General features: G+C 38.4%; 1 protein-coding gene across 4 annotated transcripts in view; it reads left to right on the forward strand.

Annotated features, from left to right (window-relative positions):
- The window catches only part of RAD23B (RAD23 homolog B, nucleotide excision repair protein), a 36,009-nt gene that overhangs the window by 15,397 nt on the left and 3,863 nt on the right, over window positions 1–16,749 (forward strand). For all 4 annotated transcript variants that reach the window (XM_015653465.1, XM_015653467.2, XM_033520296.1 and 1 more), the window contains 6 exons: window positions 2,155–2,402; window positions 5,520–5,575; window positions 9,447–9,574; window positions 13,904–14,027; window positions 14,971–15,098; window positions 15,491–15,667. In XM_015653465.1, the coding sequence (XP_015508951.1) occupies window positions 2,155–2,402; window positions 5,520–5,575; window positions 9,447–9,574; window positions 13,904–14,027; window positions 14,971–15,098; window positions 15,491–15,667 (861 nt within the window). The remainder of the gene's footprint in view (window positions 1–2,154; window positions 2,403–5,519; window positions 5,576–9,446; window positions 9,575–13,903; window positions 14,028–14,970; window positions 15,099–15,490; window positions 15,668–16,749) is intronic.

Here is a 16,749-nt window from a genome sequence, read left to right on the forward strand (position 1 = left end):
GCCATCCTTAAAACCAGTGGGATTTCACCATATGCAAGTTCAGGTCCAGTACAAAGCTTGTATGAATAGATAAAAAATACTGCTTCACAGTCTTGGTTTGCCTAGGCTGATTTTTGCTGCTGCTCTGTGCTGAATGGTTGTATCAAAGAAAAAAAAATTGCTAATGGCTGATTCTACTGTTTATTCTTTCTTGTCTCTCTCTGTTTTGGTTTTTTTTTTCCTTTTATTATTAAAAGGAAGAAGGCAGCCTAGGTAGTTTGTTGTTAAATCCTGTGTATGGAACTGTTCCAGCCTTGCCATGTTGCTTTTCATAGTTCATGGCTTTTTCTTCTTTCAGACCCAACAGCATAAACCAGTAGAGACAGGATACATCTGGCAGTAAACAAACCTATGGGTTTTGAAAGGCTGCAAGTGCAATTTATAGGGAATGGCTGTGACACGTGTTTGAAGTATTTCTTCTCTGAACCACTTGTCAGGCTGCTTCCAGGAATCAAGCCACTGATTTTCCAGGCATTCCAGACCATTGCGATCTGAATAAAACTGGCTTCGTCTGTGCTTTGGAATATGACATTTATTTTGAAGCTGGAGTTCTTCCTCCTGACAAAGAAAACATATATTCTGTTGCCCTTTATTTTTATCTGGTACTATTAAACATAATTAAATGTGGGCTTTTTGAAGATAACTGTTGTTGCTGTTTTCCTGAATGAACAGCTTTCTAGTCTGTGGTTTGCCACAGAGGCATTTATCAGTACAAGAAAACATGTACAGATGATATGTCAGAGTTCAGTTTTTAATTTTGTTGATAGCAGAAGACTCCAGAGAAGTGGTGCAATTGCCAGTCCTGGAAGTATTCAGTAAATGTGTGGCTGTGGCACCTAGGGACAAGTTTAGTGGTGGGTGTGTCAGTGCTGGGTTAGATTTAATCATTTTAGAGGTCTCCTCAACAATTCCATGATTCTAAATGCAGATCTCCATGAAGAACTGCTAAATTCAGTATATTCTGATAATAAAGGATCTGTAGTTTCAGTATTTCTTCAGTCTTAAAATCTTTTTGTTAGTCTTGGAGCTCAGTTGCCCTTTCCTGATTCTGTTGTGGATAAGACATGCCCAGTCATGTAGGCACAGACTGCTAACTTTGTCTGATGCTCTGACGTTGCATTAAGGGTTTAGGAATCCAGCAGAAAATAACCCCCCTTGCATTCCAACTGTGTCAGTGTTTCCTTTGAGTGCTTAAAATGTTATTTGCTGTGCCTGTCATGTTGGAAGGTATTCATTCTTAAGCTCACCTCTCCTTGCAGACAAAAGGAGGAGGTAAAGATTTTCTTCTTCAAGCAGGCAATGTCTGAAAGTGGTACACACCTTGAATAAGTAGTTTTGTTAAAGTTCAGCTATTTCTCTTGGAAAGGCAAAGATTGGGGTCAACTTTGTCAGCTCTTGCGGTTATTTCTGTGTGGAATTAATAATATAACCAAGAAAATTTCAAGTTTCCATAAGAGATGTGAACATTATTTCACTGTTGCATACAAGTATTATTCACTCTAAATATTCTGCTGTAAATTTGGTAGTCCTTCATTTTGCTGTATCCTTGGTGCTTGCTTCAGAACTGAAGTATTTGAGATGTTATTTTAGTGCTCTGAATGCAAATACTGCATAACTAAAACATGTTGCAGGTGAAGTTTAATTTTTTTTTTTTCATCTTGTTTTCCAGCAAACAGCATTCATAATGAAATGTGATATCTCTCTTAATCACTTTTTTCCAGATCTGAGTGGTGAGGGAAGCTTATGCCTGTTCTGCAGAGAATTTTTTGGCAGCTTGTTTGGTTTTGTCTAGAAAAATGTGCTTTTGTAAAATACAGGATTGTTTTCATATTTAGAATATTGTGGTCTGTAAATATTTAGATCTTTGCATTTCACTTTATCCTCACAATGTGAGCACTCAGGTGTCTAAGTGCTTCACTGACCCTCTTAGTTGCTTGTTTGAACACAGTGAAGGGTGTTAGAGGTTTAATGTCTTGCACCACGTTAATGTTGTGCTTGATGCAGAGGCAGCAATATCAAACACAAATGGTCTAAACAGAACTTAGTGGGTTGCCTGTAGAGAGCCATGGATTTATGAGCTTTGTGCTGTGCCTGAAGTCTGTTGTCCTCCTGTAGCCCAAAGCAGCAGCTGGAGCGACTCAGCCGTCAAATGCCACTTCCACTGTTGGCTCAACAACTGCAGCTCCCACAGCAGTTGCTGCACCAATCCCTGTTCCTGCTCCTGTGCCAGCTCCTGTCCCTCCACCACCAGCACCAGATGCAGTGGCTTGTGAACCTGCACCTGTGAGTGCCCCAATAGAGGAGAAGCCAGAAGAAAAACCACCTGAGGCACCAGCTGCTATCAGTCCATCATCAATTGACAGGTATGAATAAGCCTCCAGGAATGGATTCCTGTTTCTGTTGCTTCTCGTTTTGATTTTAAGTTTTCACTACAGCGTTATCCAATCACACTCTCCCTTCTACGTAATTTTTCTTCATTCTTAACTGGAATTTCAGTCTCTGACTCAAGTATAACATTACTTGAGTTGTAAGACGTGCCTCTCCTTGCTTTTGCCTTCTGTGGTTGTAAGACGTGCCTCTCCTTGCTTTTGCCTTCTGTGGGAAGTGTGGTTTAGAGAACAAACTTGTGGAGGGGAGAGTTAAAAGACACAAGACTTGAGCTCCTGTTAAACATTTCAGAGTTGCTATCCTCCAAGTTTCTTTTCAGACTGAGGATATTCACCTGCAGTGGGGAATCTACTGCTCACAAAGCCCTTGAAGTCCTAAGAGGAATGTGTCCTGTCCTGCTCATAACCCTCTGACTGTGCATTGGGTCATGTTGGTCAGATTCAAACCATAAATTCCTTATTGCTTATGAGTCCCTTAATTTCTGGAAAGAGCTTTTTCTTCCAAAATGTAGGATATGGTGTCTTAAAGCTACAGGGTTGTTGTTTATTTTTTTCTGAATGTTCCTTGGCCCATCTACAGGTAATTGTGGGACCTAGGAAAATTTTTCACCTCAATTTTCTACAATTGAGAAAATCAGGTGGAACATAGAAGTTTCATCCCTATTGTATGCTGTTGCCATTTTTTGCATAAGTTGCCTAAGTACTGCATGGGATTAAAGTATTGTTAACTGGAATTTAATGGCCCCTGAAGTGCTACATACCATCAAATCTCCATTTTTCATACTCTGGTTTTTAATTAACTGTGTGTTATTTCTGGGAATACTGGTGTACACAGTATTTTTTTAAGTGATTGTTTTTAAACACCATCAAATACTGATTTGGTCATAATGAAGCAAAACTTGCAATTGCCTAATGTCTTGAAAAACTCATCACTAATTTCTTGCACTAAATACACAAATTGATGATTTAATTTTGCAATTCTGAGAAATTGGTATCTCTTAGAAATGGAATGCAAATGAAGTTTCATTTAGCAGTCAAATTAACTTAGTTGTTAAAAAATACTAATGAGTGGGGTTTTTTCTTATTTTTTTCCTTGCTCAGTTTGTCCAGTAGGTTCAAAGATCAATCTTTCTTACTGAAACAGTGTTTTTCATGTTTTTCATGTACAGATTGCAGTTTTGCAAAACAGCAGTAAGGGAGCCTCAGTGTACACACATAACAGGGAGGAACAAAATAATTTAACATATAGATTAATGTTAACACCTGCCTTGATTTCAGTGAGTACTGTTTGCTTCTGATTTGCTTTGGAAGTTAAATTACTGAGGCAAGATTTATTGACCCAAGGCCAGGCCAACTGGCGCCCTGCTTTGCCTTTGATCTTTTTTTGATTGTAAATCTTAACTACTGACAGATACTAGTGAAGCATTCTTGTTGGAACAAATTATTTCTTGCATAGATCTTACAGAGATCTCTCTGTAAGTGCCTTGTTGGATTTTTAGTGGCGTCTTCTGAAAACATTCAGATCAATCTGATGATCTTTCACTTGCTGGTAGGAGTTGCCAACTCTGGTAGCCTGATTAATGTGAGGCTCCTGCAGCTCCATGTCCTCAAGTCTGTCACATTATCAAGACTGAACATGTATTCCCAAAATATACACACAAGATGTATATAGCTATAAATATATGTCTGGCTGATTAGGTCAGCTCAGGCAGGGAAAATCCCAGCACTCATGCAGGATACATCAGCCACATCCTGTTCCCTTCTGGCTATTTAGGGCAAAGCCCACTGCTGCAAAATGAATATGTACAAAACAGAAATGAAAAATAAGAATTTCTGTTTTGATAGCTGGCCCCTTAGACTCTGCCAAGTTTTTGGTACGAGGGCATGGGGACCTGAGCCCTGCAATGCTGTTCCAGGCCCTGATTCCCATTGCCTTCACATGCACACACACACAGACACACAAAGGTCTCACACAGGAACTGGCTGCAGTCCTTGGCCTTCAGACTTCCACAGTGTCTGGTCTCAGCAGTTGCTGGCTCCACAGGTGTCTGGATCCCCCTAACTCACAATTCCCTGTCTCTGTGAACACTTGGAATTCCACATACACATGTGTGTGTAGAACACACACACACAAACACACACCCCCTGCATTATGAAAAATTTTAAGAAGTAGAATTTAATGAAAAGACAGAATGGATGGATGGTGACATGCAGAGCATGGCCAGGCAAGTGTTTCTTATATATGACTGGCCCTTTTTCTCCTCTTTTTGCTCTCTTGACCTGTGCTTTTCTTCTGCATCGTGCCTTAAGCTTTCCTTTCCCTGCCTTTGGTTCTTCCTCTAGATTTCCCCCCAACACTTTTTCCTGGCACCCCACACTGAGTTGCACCACTCTGTAGGCTCTAATGCCCTTGAAGGAGTCCTGTTGAACCACCCCAGGTGCCATCCCAAGACCAAGGGGCTGATGATTTAATTTTGCAGCCCTGGGAGTGGGGCTGGTATTCCTCTGCCTAGTGTTGTGCCTCTGTGTTCCTTGCTGTTCACGGAGGTGAGCCTTTAATCCTGTAATTTAACAACTTTGATAACTTGAGATGGAGTAATTGCAAATGTTAGTAGTTTATACTTCTGGGAAAGTAGTATACAGAGATTTTAATAAGTGCTTGCCACTTACCTCCTTGGGTCTTCATTGAGGTCAAACTGGTGACTGTGGGGAAGCAGTTAGTGAGACTGCTGTGTGCTTTTAAAAATCCACCTTGTTCTCCCACCCTTTAAAGCATTCAGGCAAGCAGATGGCTAATCCCTGAGCAGATGGGCAAGAGCCAAACTTCTGGGGGGTAGCGGGGGAAGGTTGGCCTTGTGTTAAAAATGCTAGCATTGTAAGTTTGTAAAATCTATTCTCACTGTAGGACCAAAAGAGAGCTCTTTGGAAAGCTTTGTTGGTTTTTTAGAAACAAAAGGTGCTATTAAGAGTTACAGCTGCTGCTGCTTTTTTCTTTTTTCTTTTTCTTTTCTTTTTTTTTTTTTTAAAGAAAAAACAAACCAGGAAGTTTCTCAAAGTTTTGTAATTACCATTGCACTTGTCTTCATCTTACAGTACAACAGGTGATACATCTCGATCAAATCTTTTTGAGGATGCTATAAGTGCACTTGGTAAGTGGAGAGTTTTTTTAATGTAGACATTATTTTGGTGCAGCAGAATCATGACGGATTAGCAGATGTTGACATTTTCTTCTCTATCTGTCATTGCTAAAGTTATAATCAAATTGCTCTTCTCTAAGACCTGAAGTTGATATCTTGGAACCAGCTTCAAGAGCTACTTTACTAAACAATATTTCCCCTTTACATATTCTTATTGTGTGAAAGGAAGATCCTTGCACTCCTGCTTTTTTCCCCCATTTGCTTTAGTTTCTCTCTAACTGTTCACTTTGAAGTAGCTTGAATAGAAGATTAGATCTAAATATGTGTGTGCTTTTCACTTTTGCACCACAGATTGCAGGGCTCATAAAATGGATGCCTTTATTATTCACTTGTTCCAGCTTTAAAAGTACTTGCTTTTTGACACATTGAGATTAGATAAATTCACCAGATCTGCTGCTGTCTGGGCTGAGAAATGAATGCCTCCATGTATTTACAGTCAACTTACTTTTATTTTGACAATTTAAATAATATTTGTTTCTCAGTGGAATAGACAGAATAAAGACAACAGGAAGGTCTGCCACTCACGCTGATTTGGGTAGAAAATTATTAGACAAACCCACAGCTCCTTACTCCTGATGAAATTTTTGGTTTGTTTTGGAGTGTAACAAATTCAGGTACAGAAATAAGGAGGAGGTGGGGTTTTTGATTTGTCTTTTGTCTTTAAATATGAAGCTGCAATTTGGTACAAAGAGTAAAACCAAATGAAGACTTATATTTTTGTGTGGATGTATTGGAGGTAGGTGCTGTGATTAAGCAGCAGAAAGTGATTTAGGAGCAGCAGTAACATTTTACATGAATTAGTGGTAGCAACTCCATTTAGTCTCTCCAGCTGCAGCTTAGATCTTAGGTGTGACATACTGTTTTAAATTGTATCATCCAAAATAGCTGATAGATACTGATAGCAGGAGACAAAAACTAAACAAAAGCAGAACTAAAGTGGCTGAAGTGAAGGTGCTTCTTTAACTATTCATAATATCTCAGTGGCCAAGATGAGGTCATCACCAACACAAGTGTTTAACAGTGTTATCAGCAAGTTAATTGAACCTGGTGATCTTGATTCAAATCTCTTCAAAATTGGGGGGGAAAAAAACCAAAGTATTTCAAGAACATTACCTCATGATCCTTTTTATATGGGAGTTTTTTGGTTGGTGTCTGATGGAGTAAACCCATCAGACAAACCTGACGTGTTTGGAAATAAGAGGTATTCAGTGTGATTTAAGTGTTGTCAGCCAAAAATTTTTAAGGGCAATAGACATGAACTCTGTTGTTCTTTTTCTTTAAAAACTGTCCTGAAGGGTATTTGCTTGCACAAATTGATGGAGTGTGTTCTCACATCCTAAGTTGGATCCTATACATATTCTAACTGTTGCTTCTCAATTACACTGTCTGAAATTAATTGACTTTGCTTTAAAAACAGGGATTGGTGTCTATGATTTGCTGTTGTTTTCAGTTAAATGCTGAAAAGTGATGTGGCTTTGTGTATTATGTGAAGATCTGCATGTCTTGCAGTCCTTGTGCAACCACATCTTTCACAGGAACAGCCTAAGATTTCTTGAGGCATAGGATGAGAATTATTGTGGGGAGTATGATGAACTGGATTCGAGACTTAATCCAGCTTTAAAATGTTATTTGAAAGACAAAAGCAAAGAGAAGAATCAATTCAACATTGACCTCAAACATTTCCACTAGCACTAGGGACAGAGAGGCCTGACTCTTTACCATGACACTGCTGGTGTGCAACTTCTGAATTGTTATTCTTGATCTCATTCCTGCACAGTTTGTGAAGTAGGCTGCATGGAGTACATGCACTTACATTTTTAGTAATTCTGTTTTCCTCCTTTGGCTTTTAATTATGCCTTAGGTAGCAGCCTGTGCAGACCAAGCCAGCCTTTTTGCACCTTTTTCCTGTATCAAATCTCATACTGTTCCAGTCTCTACCTTATTTGCTTATAGCAATAATAAGCAAAATATAAGCAAAAAATACAAGGCATAATAAGCAAAAATATATTTGCTTATACTGAAAAAGCAATACTCATTGCTTATACTGAAAAAGCAATGTTCAAGTAGTAACTAATTACATTTACAGGTATTTTGTCTGCTTGGTTACTTTCTTAGGAGTGGTAAGGGTAAACTAGTGTGGTGTAAGGAAGAACATGAGCAGAAGTAATAATATCACAGTGTTGGGACAATTATTGGCTTGGCTTTTTTTTTGCTCCCCTGAAGATACAAATAGAAGTATGTATCTTTAGAGCAAGGTTTGGTGATATTTTTATTTCACATCTGAAAAAATGGAGGCAGATGATGTTATAGGCCTGTATGAAGACATGAAGAGCTTATTCCTTAAACTCAGGTAGGCACTATTACTTTGAAGCCCAAATAATAAATACTCAAATTAGTCAAGGCTTTTAAATCCTTTATTTCTGGATAATGCACAAGTACCCTTGGGCTAGGGCTGTTTTATTGTTTGTTCTTGACTATACTGCCCTAAGTCATACACCTACTGATTATTTAGAAGCACACATTAAAAAACAGGCAGTGGGGTTGTATTAATGCTGGCTTGAGTTAGACACCTTCTCCCTAAGGGAATAAAACATAATGTTTTCTTTGGCTCTTTTAATTATGACTTACTTGCTTTAGCAGAATAGCTCTTGTATTTGTTTCCTGGGTTTTTTTAAAATATTATTATTAATCAGTTGTTTTTTTATGACAACTGTTAATTATTTAACTTTCTTGTCACTAACTTGATATTTGCAGAGTCAGTCAGTAGTAGGATTTCACTGAGATCAGGAATACCTTAATCCAAGGAAGAAGGTATTTTAATGCCTGGGTTTGTTTGTATTTTTTTTTTGCCCCCCAGGAAGATAACCTTGAAGACTTGCCCAATTGCAATGTATAATAGAATAGTTACCTTTTTTTTTTTTTAAATTTATATACTTGCTGCCTACTTTTGAGGCAGGAAAATTAAATGGATTATGAAAAGAGATTAATAATCTTCCTAACAGTTATATTAGTGAACAGTTGCCCTTAAATTGCTCCATATACAGTGTATGTACCTTTTGTCTTGATTGATGCAGGTGTGGGACAGTTTTCATCTCTTTTTGCTGTAAGAGGTGGGGGATTTGATGGGATGGATGTCTTGTCCAATGTTAAATTGAGTAAGATAAGAATTAAATGGGATAACTTGGTTTCCTGAACCCCACTGAGGTCTTGGATGATGTTCCTAGATACAACTTCTAAGTCTTCTACGTGATTTGAGTTGGTCCACCTTAAATTGGTTGAGTTACTTTGATCATCATCACATAGTGATATATAGCAATATATAATATATAATAATCACTAATTGTCATCTGTCTAGCAACAGCATAGCAGAAAGTCTTTATTTGGAAAATCCTCAGTGGCTAATAATTTGATAGGCAGATTTCAAATGAATACATTTCCAAATGTAAGCTGCAGGAGACTTCTCTTGATTACATCAGGAATTGAATATTAGCTGTGAGGATGCCCTTGACCTTAAATGAAAACATTGAAGAGAGAACATTATTTCAATTACAAGTACAGAAGTATCACAAGTACTGCTTTTGTCAGTAGAGGTTTGAATTTTCTTCATTACCTTCCACTATTTCCAATCAAATTCATAATGAAACCACTGAATATTTTTGGAATTAAAGCCACAGAACCATGGCATGTTTAATATAAAGCACTCTTTGCAATGAATGACTGAAATTCAGGTAGAAATTACACTTACCCCTTACTTTTTTTTTGTGTGTGTGTGTGTGATTATTTTCATCTTATTCCCTCAAAATGGTGTTCCTGTGACTTCTAGTGACTGGTCAGTCCTATGAGAACATGGTGACTGAGATCATGTCCATGGGCTACGAGCGGGAGCAGGTGATTGCAGCACTGAGGGCCAGCTTCAACAATCCTGACAGAGCGGTGGAATACCTTCTGATGGTGAGCACTTACCTTACTGCACCTTCTTTTTTGAGTTTGGTTTCCCATATAGTGCCTTTCACTTTGATTTTGGGGTTATTTTGGACATGACTCAGTCACTCAGAGTGACATTTGCCATCTGGAAAGGTGAGAACAAAGTTTTGACAGACGTGCTCTATTACAGAAAACACTGAATAATCCCTAACCACCTCTACCACTTCTTTGCTTTCATTTTTTGTTGATTGATATGGATATGTCTGTAAAGTATGTCCAATTACAGTGATATAGCTTTAACTGCCAATGGTTGGCTCAGTGGTTTTGTCACCTTTGTGACAGCATTAGTTGATTAGTTATACTTTTGTATCTATATTGTTACCATTAGGTTCCAATACACTGTTTTTGCTAATAATGCACAGTGTTCTTAATATACTTTCCAAGCAGAAAGTTTTGAGAGGTTTTTTTTTAACTATTCTTATCTGGTGTTTTCATTTCAGCAGTTTTTTAGAGAAGAAACAATTTTCATTTGGTAAATAAAGCTTGAAGGGTTAAACAAACTTCACTGGCATGAGAGGAAATAGAAGAGTAATTTCACTTTAATGAAAACCCTGTGAGTTGTTTTAGGGACTTTTTGGATCGTTTATTGTTGTATACCTTAATCTGACAGGTGAAATGTAACCACCATAGAATCTGTCTGATTTTGTTGCTTAATCAGTATTTCCAGTACATTTAATTTTCACTCTGGCATACCACTTTTCTCCTGATGGGGTTTTTCCTTTTAGCAGATCTGAACTTTATTAAAATCTGGCAGCCAGATATCTTGACCTAATCCTTGCAAAATACATGTGGATTGAATTTCTGATTGATTGATAAGAAATCTAGCATCTTTACCCTCTAGTTATAAAACTTCAATTTTGTTAATGAAGTTTTCCTTCAGTAGTTACAACTACAAGTCCCTGGCATGCTTCCTACTTACATTTATGTTCCCAAATCTACAAAACTTGGTAATCTTCAAATTTTCAAGTGACAAAAACAAATGTTTTGAGTACAATAATGTGAAAAGTTCAATTTCCAACTAGCACTAGGCCAAGCAAAGGTGAATGCAAAAGCTCTCAATTCTGTCATAAGTCTGAAAGTTCAGACATTTGTTTTTCATGTTGTAAAAATGTTGGGTTTACTGTTCATCTAGTCTGTAAATACACTGTGAATTCAGTGCCTCCTCTAAGTGTGGGGTCTGCTGTGTGTGTGGCAGCATGCAATTCTTGTGCACTCAGCTTCTGGCATTTCCCTCCTCTAGCTTATTTCTGTTCAGGAACTCCAGAAGAGAGATAGAATATCCCTGTGAAGGAGCTGCATGTCACATCTGCCAAGTGCTTTGACTGCTAGGAGCAGTTCATTTCTAGTCCTTCAGTAGGTCCTGTATATAAAATGGGTCCTTCTGTTATGTAAGATGTCCCTCTACGTTTTGTGTTATCCTTCACTGGAAATACCTTTTATTTTTTCTTCCTCTTCTTCCTGCTGGGAAAGGGAGTAGGGAGGAATGGTGTTGCTCTTGGAGATCGTATTAGATGGCAGACTTTTTGCTGTCCTTCTAGAAGAATCCTCATGCTGTAAGTCATCTTTATAACTGTGCTAGATCTTCTGGGGTCTGAAGATGTTCCCTACTTTCCTGCCGCATTAGAAAAAGGTTCTTTTTAGTCACTATTCATCTGATCTGTTGATGACACTGTTCTTTGACCCTCTCTCTACATTACTTGCCTACAAACTATCACCAGCATTATCTTTTATATAATCTGCAGATTAAGATTAAGACATTGAGATCTGTAAGTGTAACAACACTGTCCAGGTTTAAAGAACCTGGGTACAGCAAGGGTAAGGTGTTCAAAAGGACTTAAAGTGCAATTAAAGCACAGCTGTTCCTCAGACAAGCCCTGAAATTTCTACTTGTTTTCCATGGTTCAGATGGCAAGCTCTTCAGTTTTCATGGTTTGGTCATTGAAGATTATAGATGTAATCCTGCAGTTGTAGAAGGAATTGCAAAAGATGATCTTTATTTTTCTATGCCCCAAACTCATCTTTGGTGGCATTTACATTCAGAGCTCTCTTTCAGCCAAGGGTTTCCTGACCTCTAGTTAGGAAGGAGCTTTGTCATCTCTTCAATAACCAGCCTGTTAGTTTGGATATTTTTTGGGAGCATTTTTTTAGAGTGAGTATAGTCAAATACTGAACACCATTCCTAGAGAAATGGTCGACGTCCTGTGCCTGTGAGTGTTTCAGAGGCATTTGGACAATGCCCTTTACAGGTTTTAACTTCTTGGTCAGCCATGAGTTGGTCAGTCAGTAGGACTTAGATGATCATTGTAAGTACCTCCCAACTGGAACTACTTTGTTCTCTATTCAGTGCAGAAGCTGGACCTGATGTGATTATTGCCCTGCAGAGAGCACTGTCAGCTGAAATCCACTCTACTGCTCAGTTAAACAGTAAACAATTGTTTCATCCACCATAAGGCAACAGCAAAAAAAAAGTGGCCTTTTTTTGCTGTCCAAGCAGTGTTTGCATTCAGAGTGGCATGTGCTGTGTGGTTTAATACCATGTTTTATTTTGTTGTGTAGCTGTGTGAACAAGGTCCACACGCCTCACTGGCATTGTCTGATAACAACTGCACACAGTCTCCGTTATTTGGAGAGTGATAATTCAAGCTTGTCTTCGGAAGTTAAGATGATGTTCAAGATGACAAATAATTTCTAAGTAAATTGTTTGAACTAGTTTACACAGTCCTTCCATTCAAGAGCAAACTTAAAAGTTTAAATAAGCACATGCTGTTTGATCTGGACACAGATTGCCGTGATGACGTACGCCTGTGAATAGGTGAAATCAACTAGTAATTTCATAAGATTAACCCAAGTTGTCACATTATACTTGGATTGCCAGAAAGTACTGATTTGATGGAAAAGGTATTTAATCAGTGCTCTGTAAGCCACTGATAAGGGAGAGTTACCTCAAAATTACACCATTAATGGAATCCTCCTCCCCCTCAGTGGAGAGAGGGATGTGTAGCAAGCTTACTGAGCTGTGTGAAGGTAATGAAGTGTGTGACAGGGAAATCTTTCATTTATTCTCCTGAGTGGCTTAAATGTGTACTTGATGACCAGGTGATTTATACCTTGATGTGCTTTTTAATAAACAAGGTAAGGCAAAGAGCATTGCTTGGAGCACTGTCCAATTCTCCCTTTCTAGATGTGTCCTTTATATTAGCTGTATATTTGTCCTTTTTGTTCAGGTGTAATGATGAATATACCATGTGAAGATCATGTTACAGCAGGACTTTTAATCTACATTACCTACCAGTGATTTTTATGGTAGGCTTGACAAACCTCTTCATTGTCTGGTTACCCTGTAGTTCTATAATATTTCCACCCACCCAGTTCCTTACATTTTGTGGTTCCCCAGCAGAAGGCTGACCCTTATTTGGGTAACTTGTCTGGGCTGTTCCAAGAGGGTTTGTTGTAATATTTTTTGTGTCTCTCCCAGGAGTAAGCTTGCAGGCTTCAGACAGGCAGATTGAAAAGACAGACTTGGTGCAGGAGTTCAGTGGCAGCAAGGAAGGCAGGGTTAGGGTAGGAAGCTTGAGGGATTTCCATGCAGGAGAAAAGTGGTAGAGTGAGGTATCATGGTTGTGTAACCCAGCTTCTAGTTTATTATAGTATTGTGTTTTAGCTTTGTGCATTTCAGCCATCTGAGCAGTCAGTTCCTATATAAAGTTGCTTGTACATAGAAAATAAAAGGCAAGTTAATTTTTTTTTTCTTTTTTAAACTGCTAAAGCTGGGTGACATACAGACCTTTTCACCTGTAAGATACAGTAAATGACAGCTTTTCATTGAGGGTCCCAAGAGCTGTGTTCTTGTATCTCTTCTCATTCCTTGCCAGTTGTATGGAATTGTTAATCTTAGCATTTTGTGCTGCAATTTGTTCTTGTAATGTCACTTTTGCACAACAATATAACATAGTGTAACAGTATTTAGTTAAACTTTTTCCTTCATATCAAATATATTTAAACAGGATTCAAAGCAAGTACTTTTTATCAGGCAAAGGGTGTTTTAAAGTGATGCAGGGCATGCTTTGCTGCCTCTTTATACAAACACATTTTTCTGCCAGAAAATAAAATCAAACTTCTTCACAGTGTTCTCTGTCAGTTATAAAAGCATAACTCACAGGATCTTGCCTTATGTTTGCAGTGAAAGCATTAAGGTTTTTTTTTTTTTCCCCCTTCATTCTGAAAGCCAAATAACTGCATGCAGTTGAAACATATCTGTTAGCATTCTGTGGGTAATGATGTGAACTGTGGCTTTAGGGTATACCTGGAGATAATCAGGCTGTGGCTGACCCCCCTCAACCACCAAGCACTGGTGCATCTCAGTCTTCAGCAGTGGCAGCAGCAGTAGCAACTATACCCACGACTACTAGCTCACTAGGAGGTAAGAAAGGCTGTATTTGAGAAGATGTGATGAACAATGTGCACTTAATCTCTTTTTTCAGTCAGTTTTAAGTTCCAGGTGCTCGTGAGCTGTTCAGAGGGAACTGGATAAGAGCTGTTAACATGGAAAGTCCAGGTGTGGTACTTTCTTGGGACAAGTAGCTTGTTCTGTGTCACATGCAAAGCTTTCCATAAATGCAGTGAGCTTGCACAAGTTCTTTAGTTCAGTATTCTGGATTCTTAAGTGCAAGACCACAATGTGGGGAGGGGTTGTATTTTCTCTCACTTAAACTCTGTGTTTTCACTCTCTGACTGACTGGGCACTGCCCACTATGACTATATTAATATATTTGCCACACAGAAGCAGGAATATTGAGGGAGAAACCTGAAATTAGGCCATGAAGTGTAGCACTGGAGAGACCTATAAATGACCTAGGACTCCTCACTCAGCACCGCAGCACTTTGACAGTGGTTGGTGCCTGCTGAAGAGAAGGGTATTTATCATGTATTTATCTCCTTCTTAAAGGGAGATAGACAAACACATGAAAGGAGCCTAATGAAGAGGTAGGAAAGGTCTGTTTTAGGCTGTGGTAGAAATGGTGCTCAAGATACAAGAGACAAGACAGTCAAGATTGGGTAGATGTGTCTGACTGAGATTAACCAGAGATGAGACATCCAGAGTAAAGTGTTTGAGATAAGGACAAGGCTGTTGGATCTTAAGAGAAGACTGGGTGGAAAGGAAATGCATTGTTTAACCTTAGAATAAGGAAGTCTTGCTTAAACTAGAGTGAAGAAAAGAAGCAAATTATTCTATTCTTCAGTGAGTGGTGTATTATCCACTTTCATGTCCTGTTTCTATCTACAGTTACAGTGCAGGCATGCATTTTATTAAGATTCTCAGTAACTTTTAAAAAGACATGTTATTTCTCTGGTCTTTTTTTCAGGACATCCACTTGAGTTTTTACGAAATCAGCCTCAGTTCCAGCAGATGAGACAAATTATCCAGCAAAATCCTTCTCTGTTGCCAGCATTGCTACAGCAGATTGGACGGGAAAACCCCCAACTACTGCAGGTGGATCTTAAAACAAGAAAACAATGCTTACTAATTCTGATGTAGCTTTACAGGAGAGTCATGTGTTGATGTTGTCTGGGACAATGTGTTACTAGCAGTTACAACATTCTATTGCTGGCTTTTCAGCAGTTGTTGCTGTATAGAAGGTATTTTCTCTGGCATTTGATATAAATTTGATATATAAGAGGTGAAGAGGGGGTGAGGAGGAGGAGGAAGGGATCACTGCATTTGAATTGAAACATAAAAATTGCATTTGTTCCGGTTAGATTTAACAGGTATTTTCTGTGCACTTTTTACGCATCCCTTTGACTTCTTAATTCTCTGAAAACAAATATTTTTGCATGTCTGTTACTTAAATATACGTGTTTCTTTTACTGTTCTGTGCATCACAGCAAATAAGCCAGCACCAGGAACATTTTATTCATATGTTGAACGAGCCAGTTCTAGAGTCTCGCCAAGGTTTAAGTGGCAGTGATGATGGTGCCAGCACTGGAGGAATAGGAGATGCTGGGAATGCTCATATGAACTACATTCAAGTAACACCTCAGGAAAAAGAAGCTATAGAAAGGGTGAGCCTTTCTTCTTTGAAATTGCCTTTCTTCTTTGAAGTTCTTGTTGCTGTAGGGTGTTGACTCCAGTGCATGTCTAAGGCATACTTAACTTAAACTTTGTTTAGCTCAGTAGTTCTGCATCATATTTGGTATTTTCATAGTTGGCATTTCATAGCTGTTGTAGCCTTGTTTCAAATTATATCTCTTCTTGTTTTATAGCAGTTGAGTCTAAAATATCTGAAATCCGTCGTACTGAGAAGAGGCAGAGCATTTTAAGTGATCAGAGACCATCCTGTGATAATTGAGATATTGGAATGGGTTTCACTCAGGAATTATTCAGGAAGTAATTCCTCTTACTTCTGCAAAAAGTAGAAGGAAGTAGCAGAAGCCTCAGCCAGTACTGTTCTAGGTCATGCCATGACAGGTTTGCAGGTACAAAGATCTGGCTGCTTAAGCACTGTTTGAAAAGTACTCAGAAAGTAAAAACACTCTTAGTTAAGTAGATTAGTTGAAGTCAAAACCCAGTTATTTGTCTGTCCATGACAATTAGTTAATTATTGTTTTCTAAAAGTACTGGTAAGTGTGAAAATATACTCTGAGTTGGTGTATTACATTCATAATACTGTGTAACTGACTAAATATGGATTTGCATAGATGGCAGTGCCTCTGAGGTTTTTCTCAGGACAAATTGCAAGGCTTTTGTTCTACTGTGGTAGTGGTTTGGCACCCCAAAGACAATGTTTTTTAACCTGGCAAAACAAAACTTTATGTAAAAATCATTAGAATATACCTATTTGTATATAGGTGTCAGCTCTCTACATCTTGAGGAAATTGGCAATTATTAAAATTAATCTTATAAAATTATTTGTCCATGTACTTTTCCACAGGTCATCTCTAATCTGTTGCATTTCCTTTTAAAGCCATTTAATGCAGTAGAGCTTTATTACCTCTACAACCTGTTCTAAAACCCAGCAGAGATCCTAATACACTTCTTTCTCTTTCCATGAAAGACAAACATCAAAATTCAAGTGTCTTAGTATTGCAGCTGATGCCTTCATGCTGTTTGTGAGCCTGAAATATAAAATCTGAGGATGGCTGGT

Source organism: Parus major, chromosome Z (assembly GCF_001522545.3).
Source record: "Parus major isolate Abel chromosome Z, Parus_major1.1, whole genome shotgun sequence".
NCBI classification, from domain to species: Eukaryota; Metazoa; Chordata; class Aves; order Passeriformes; family Paridae; genus Parus; species Parus major.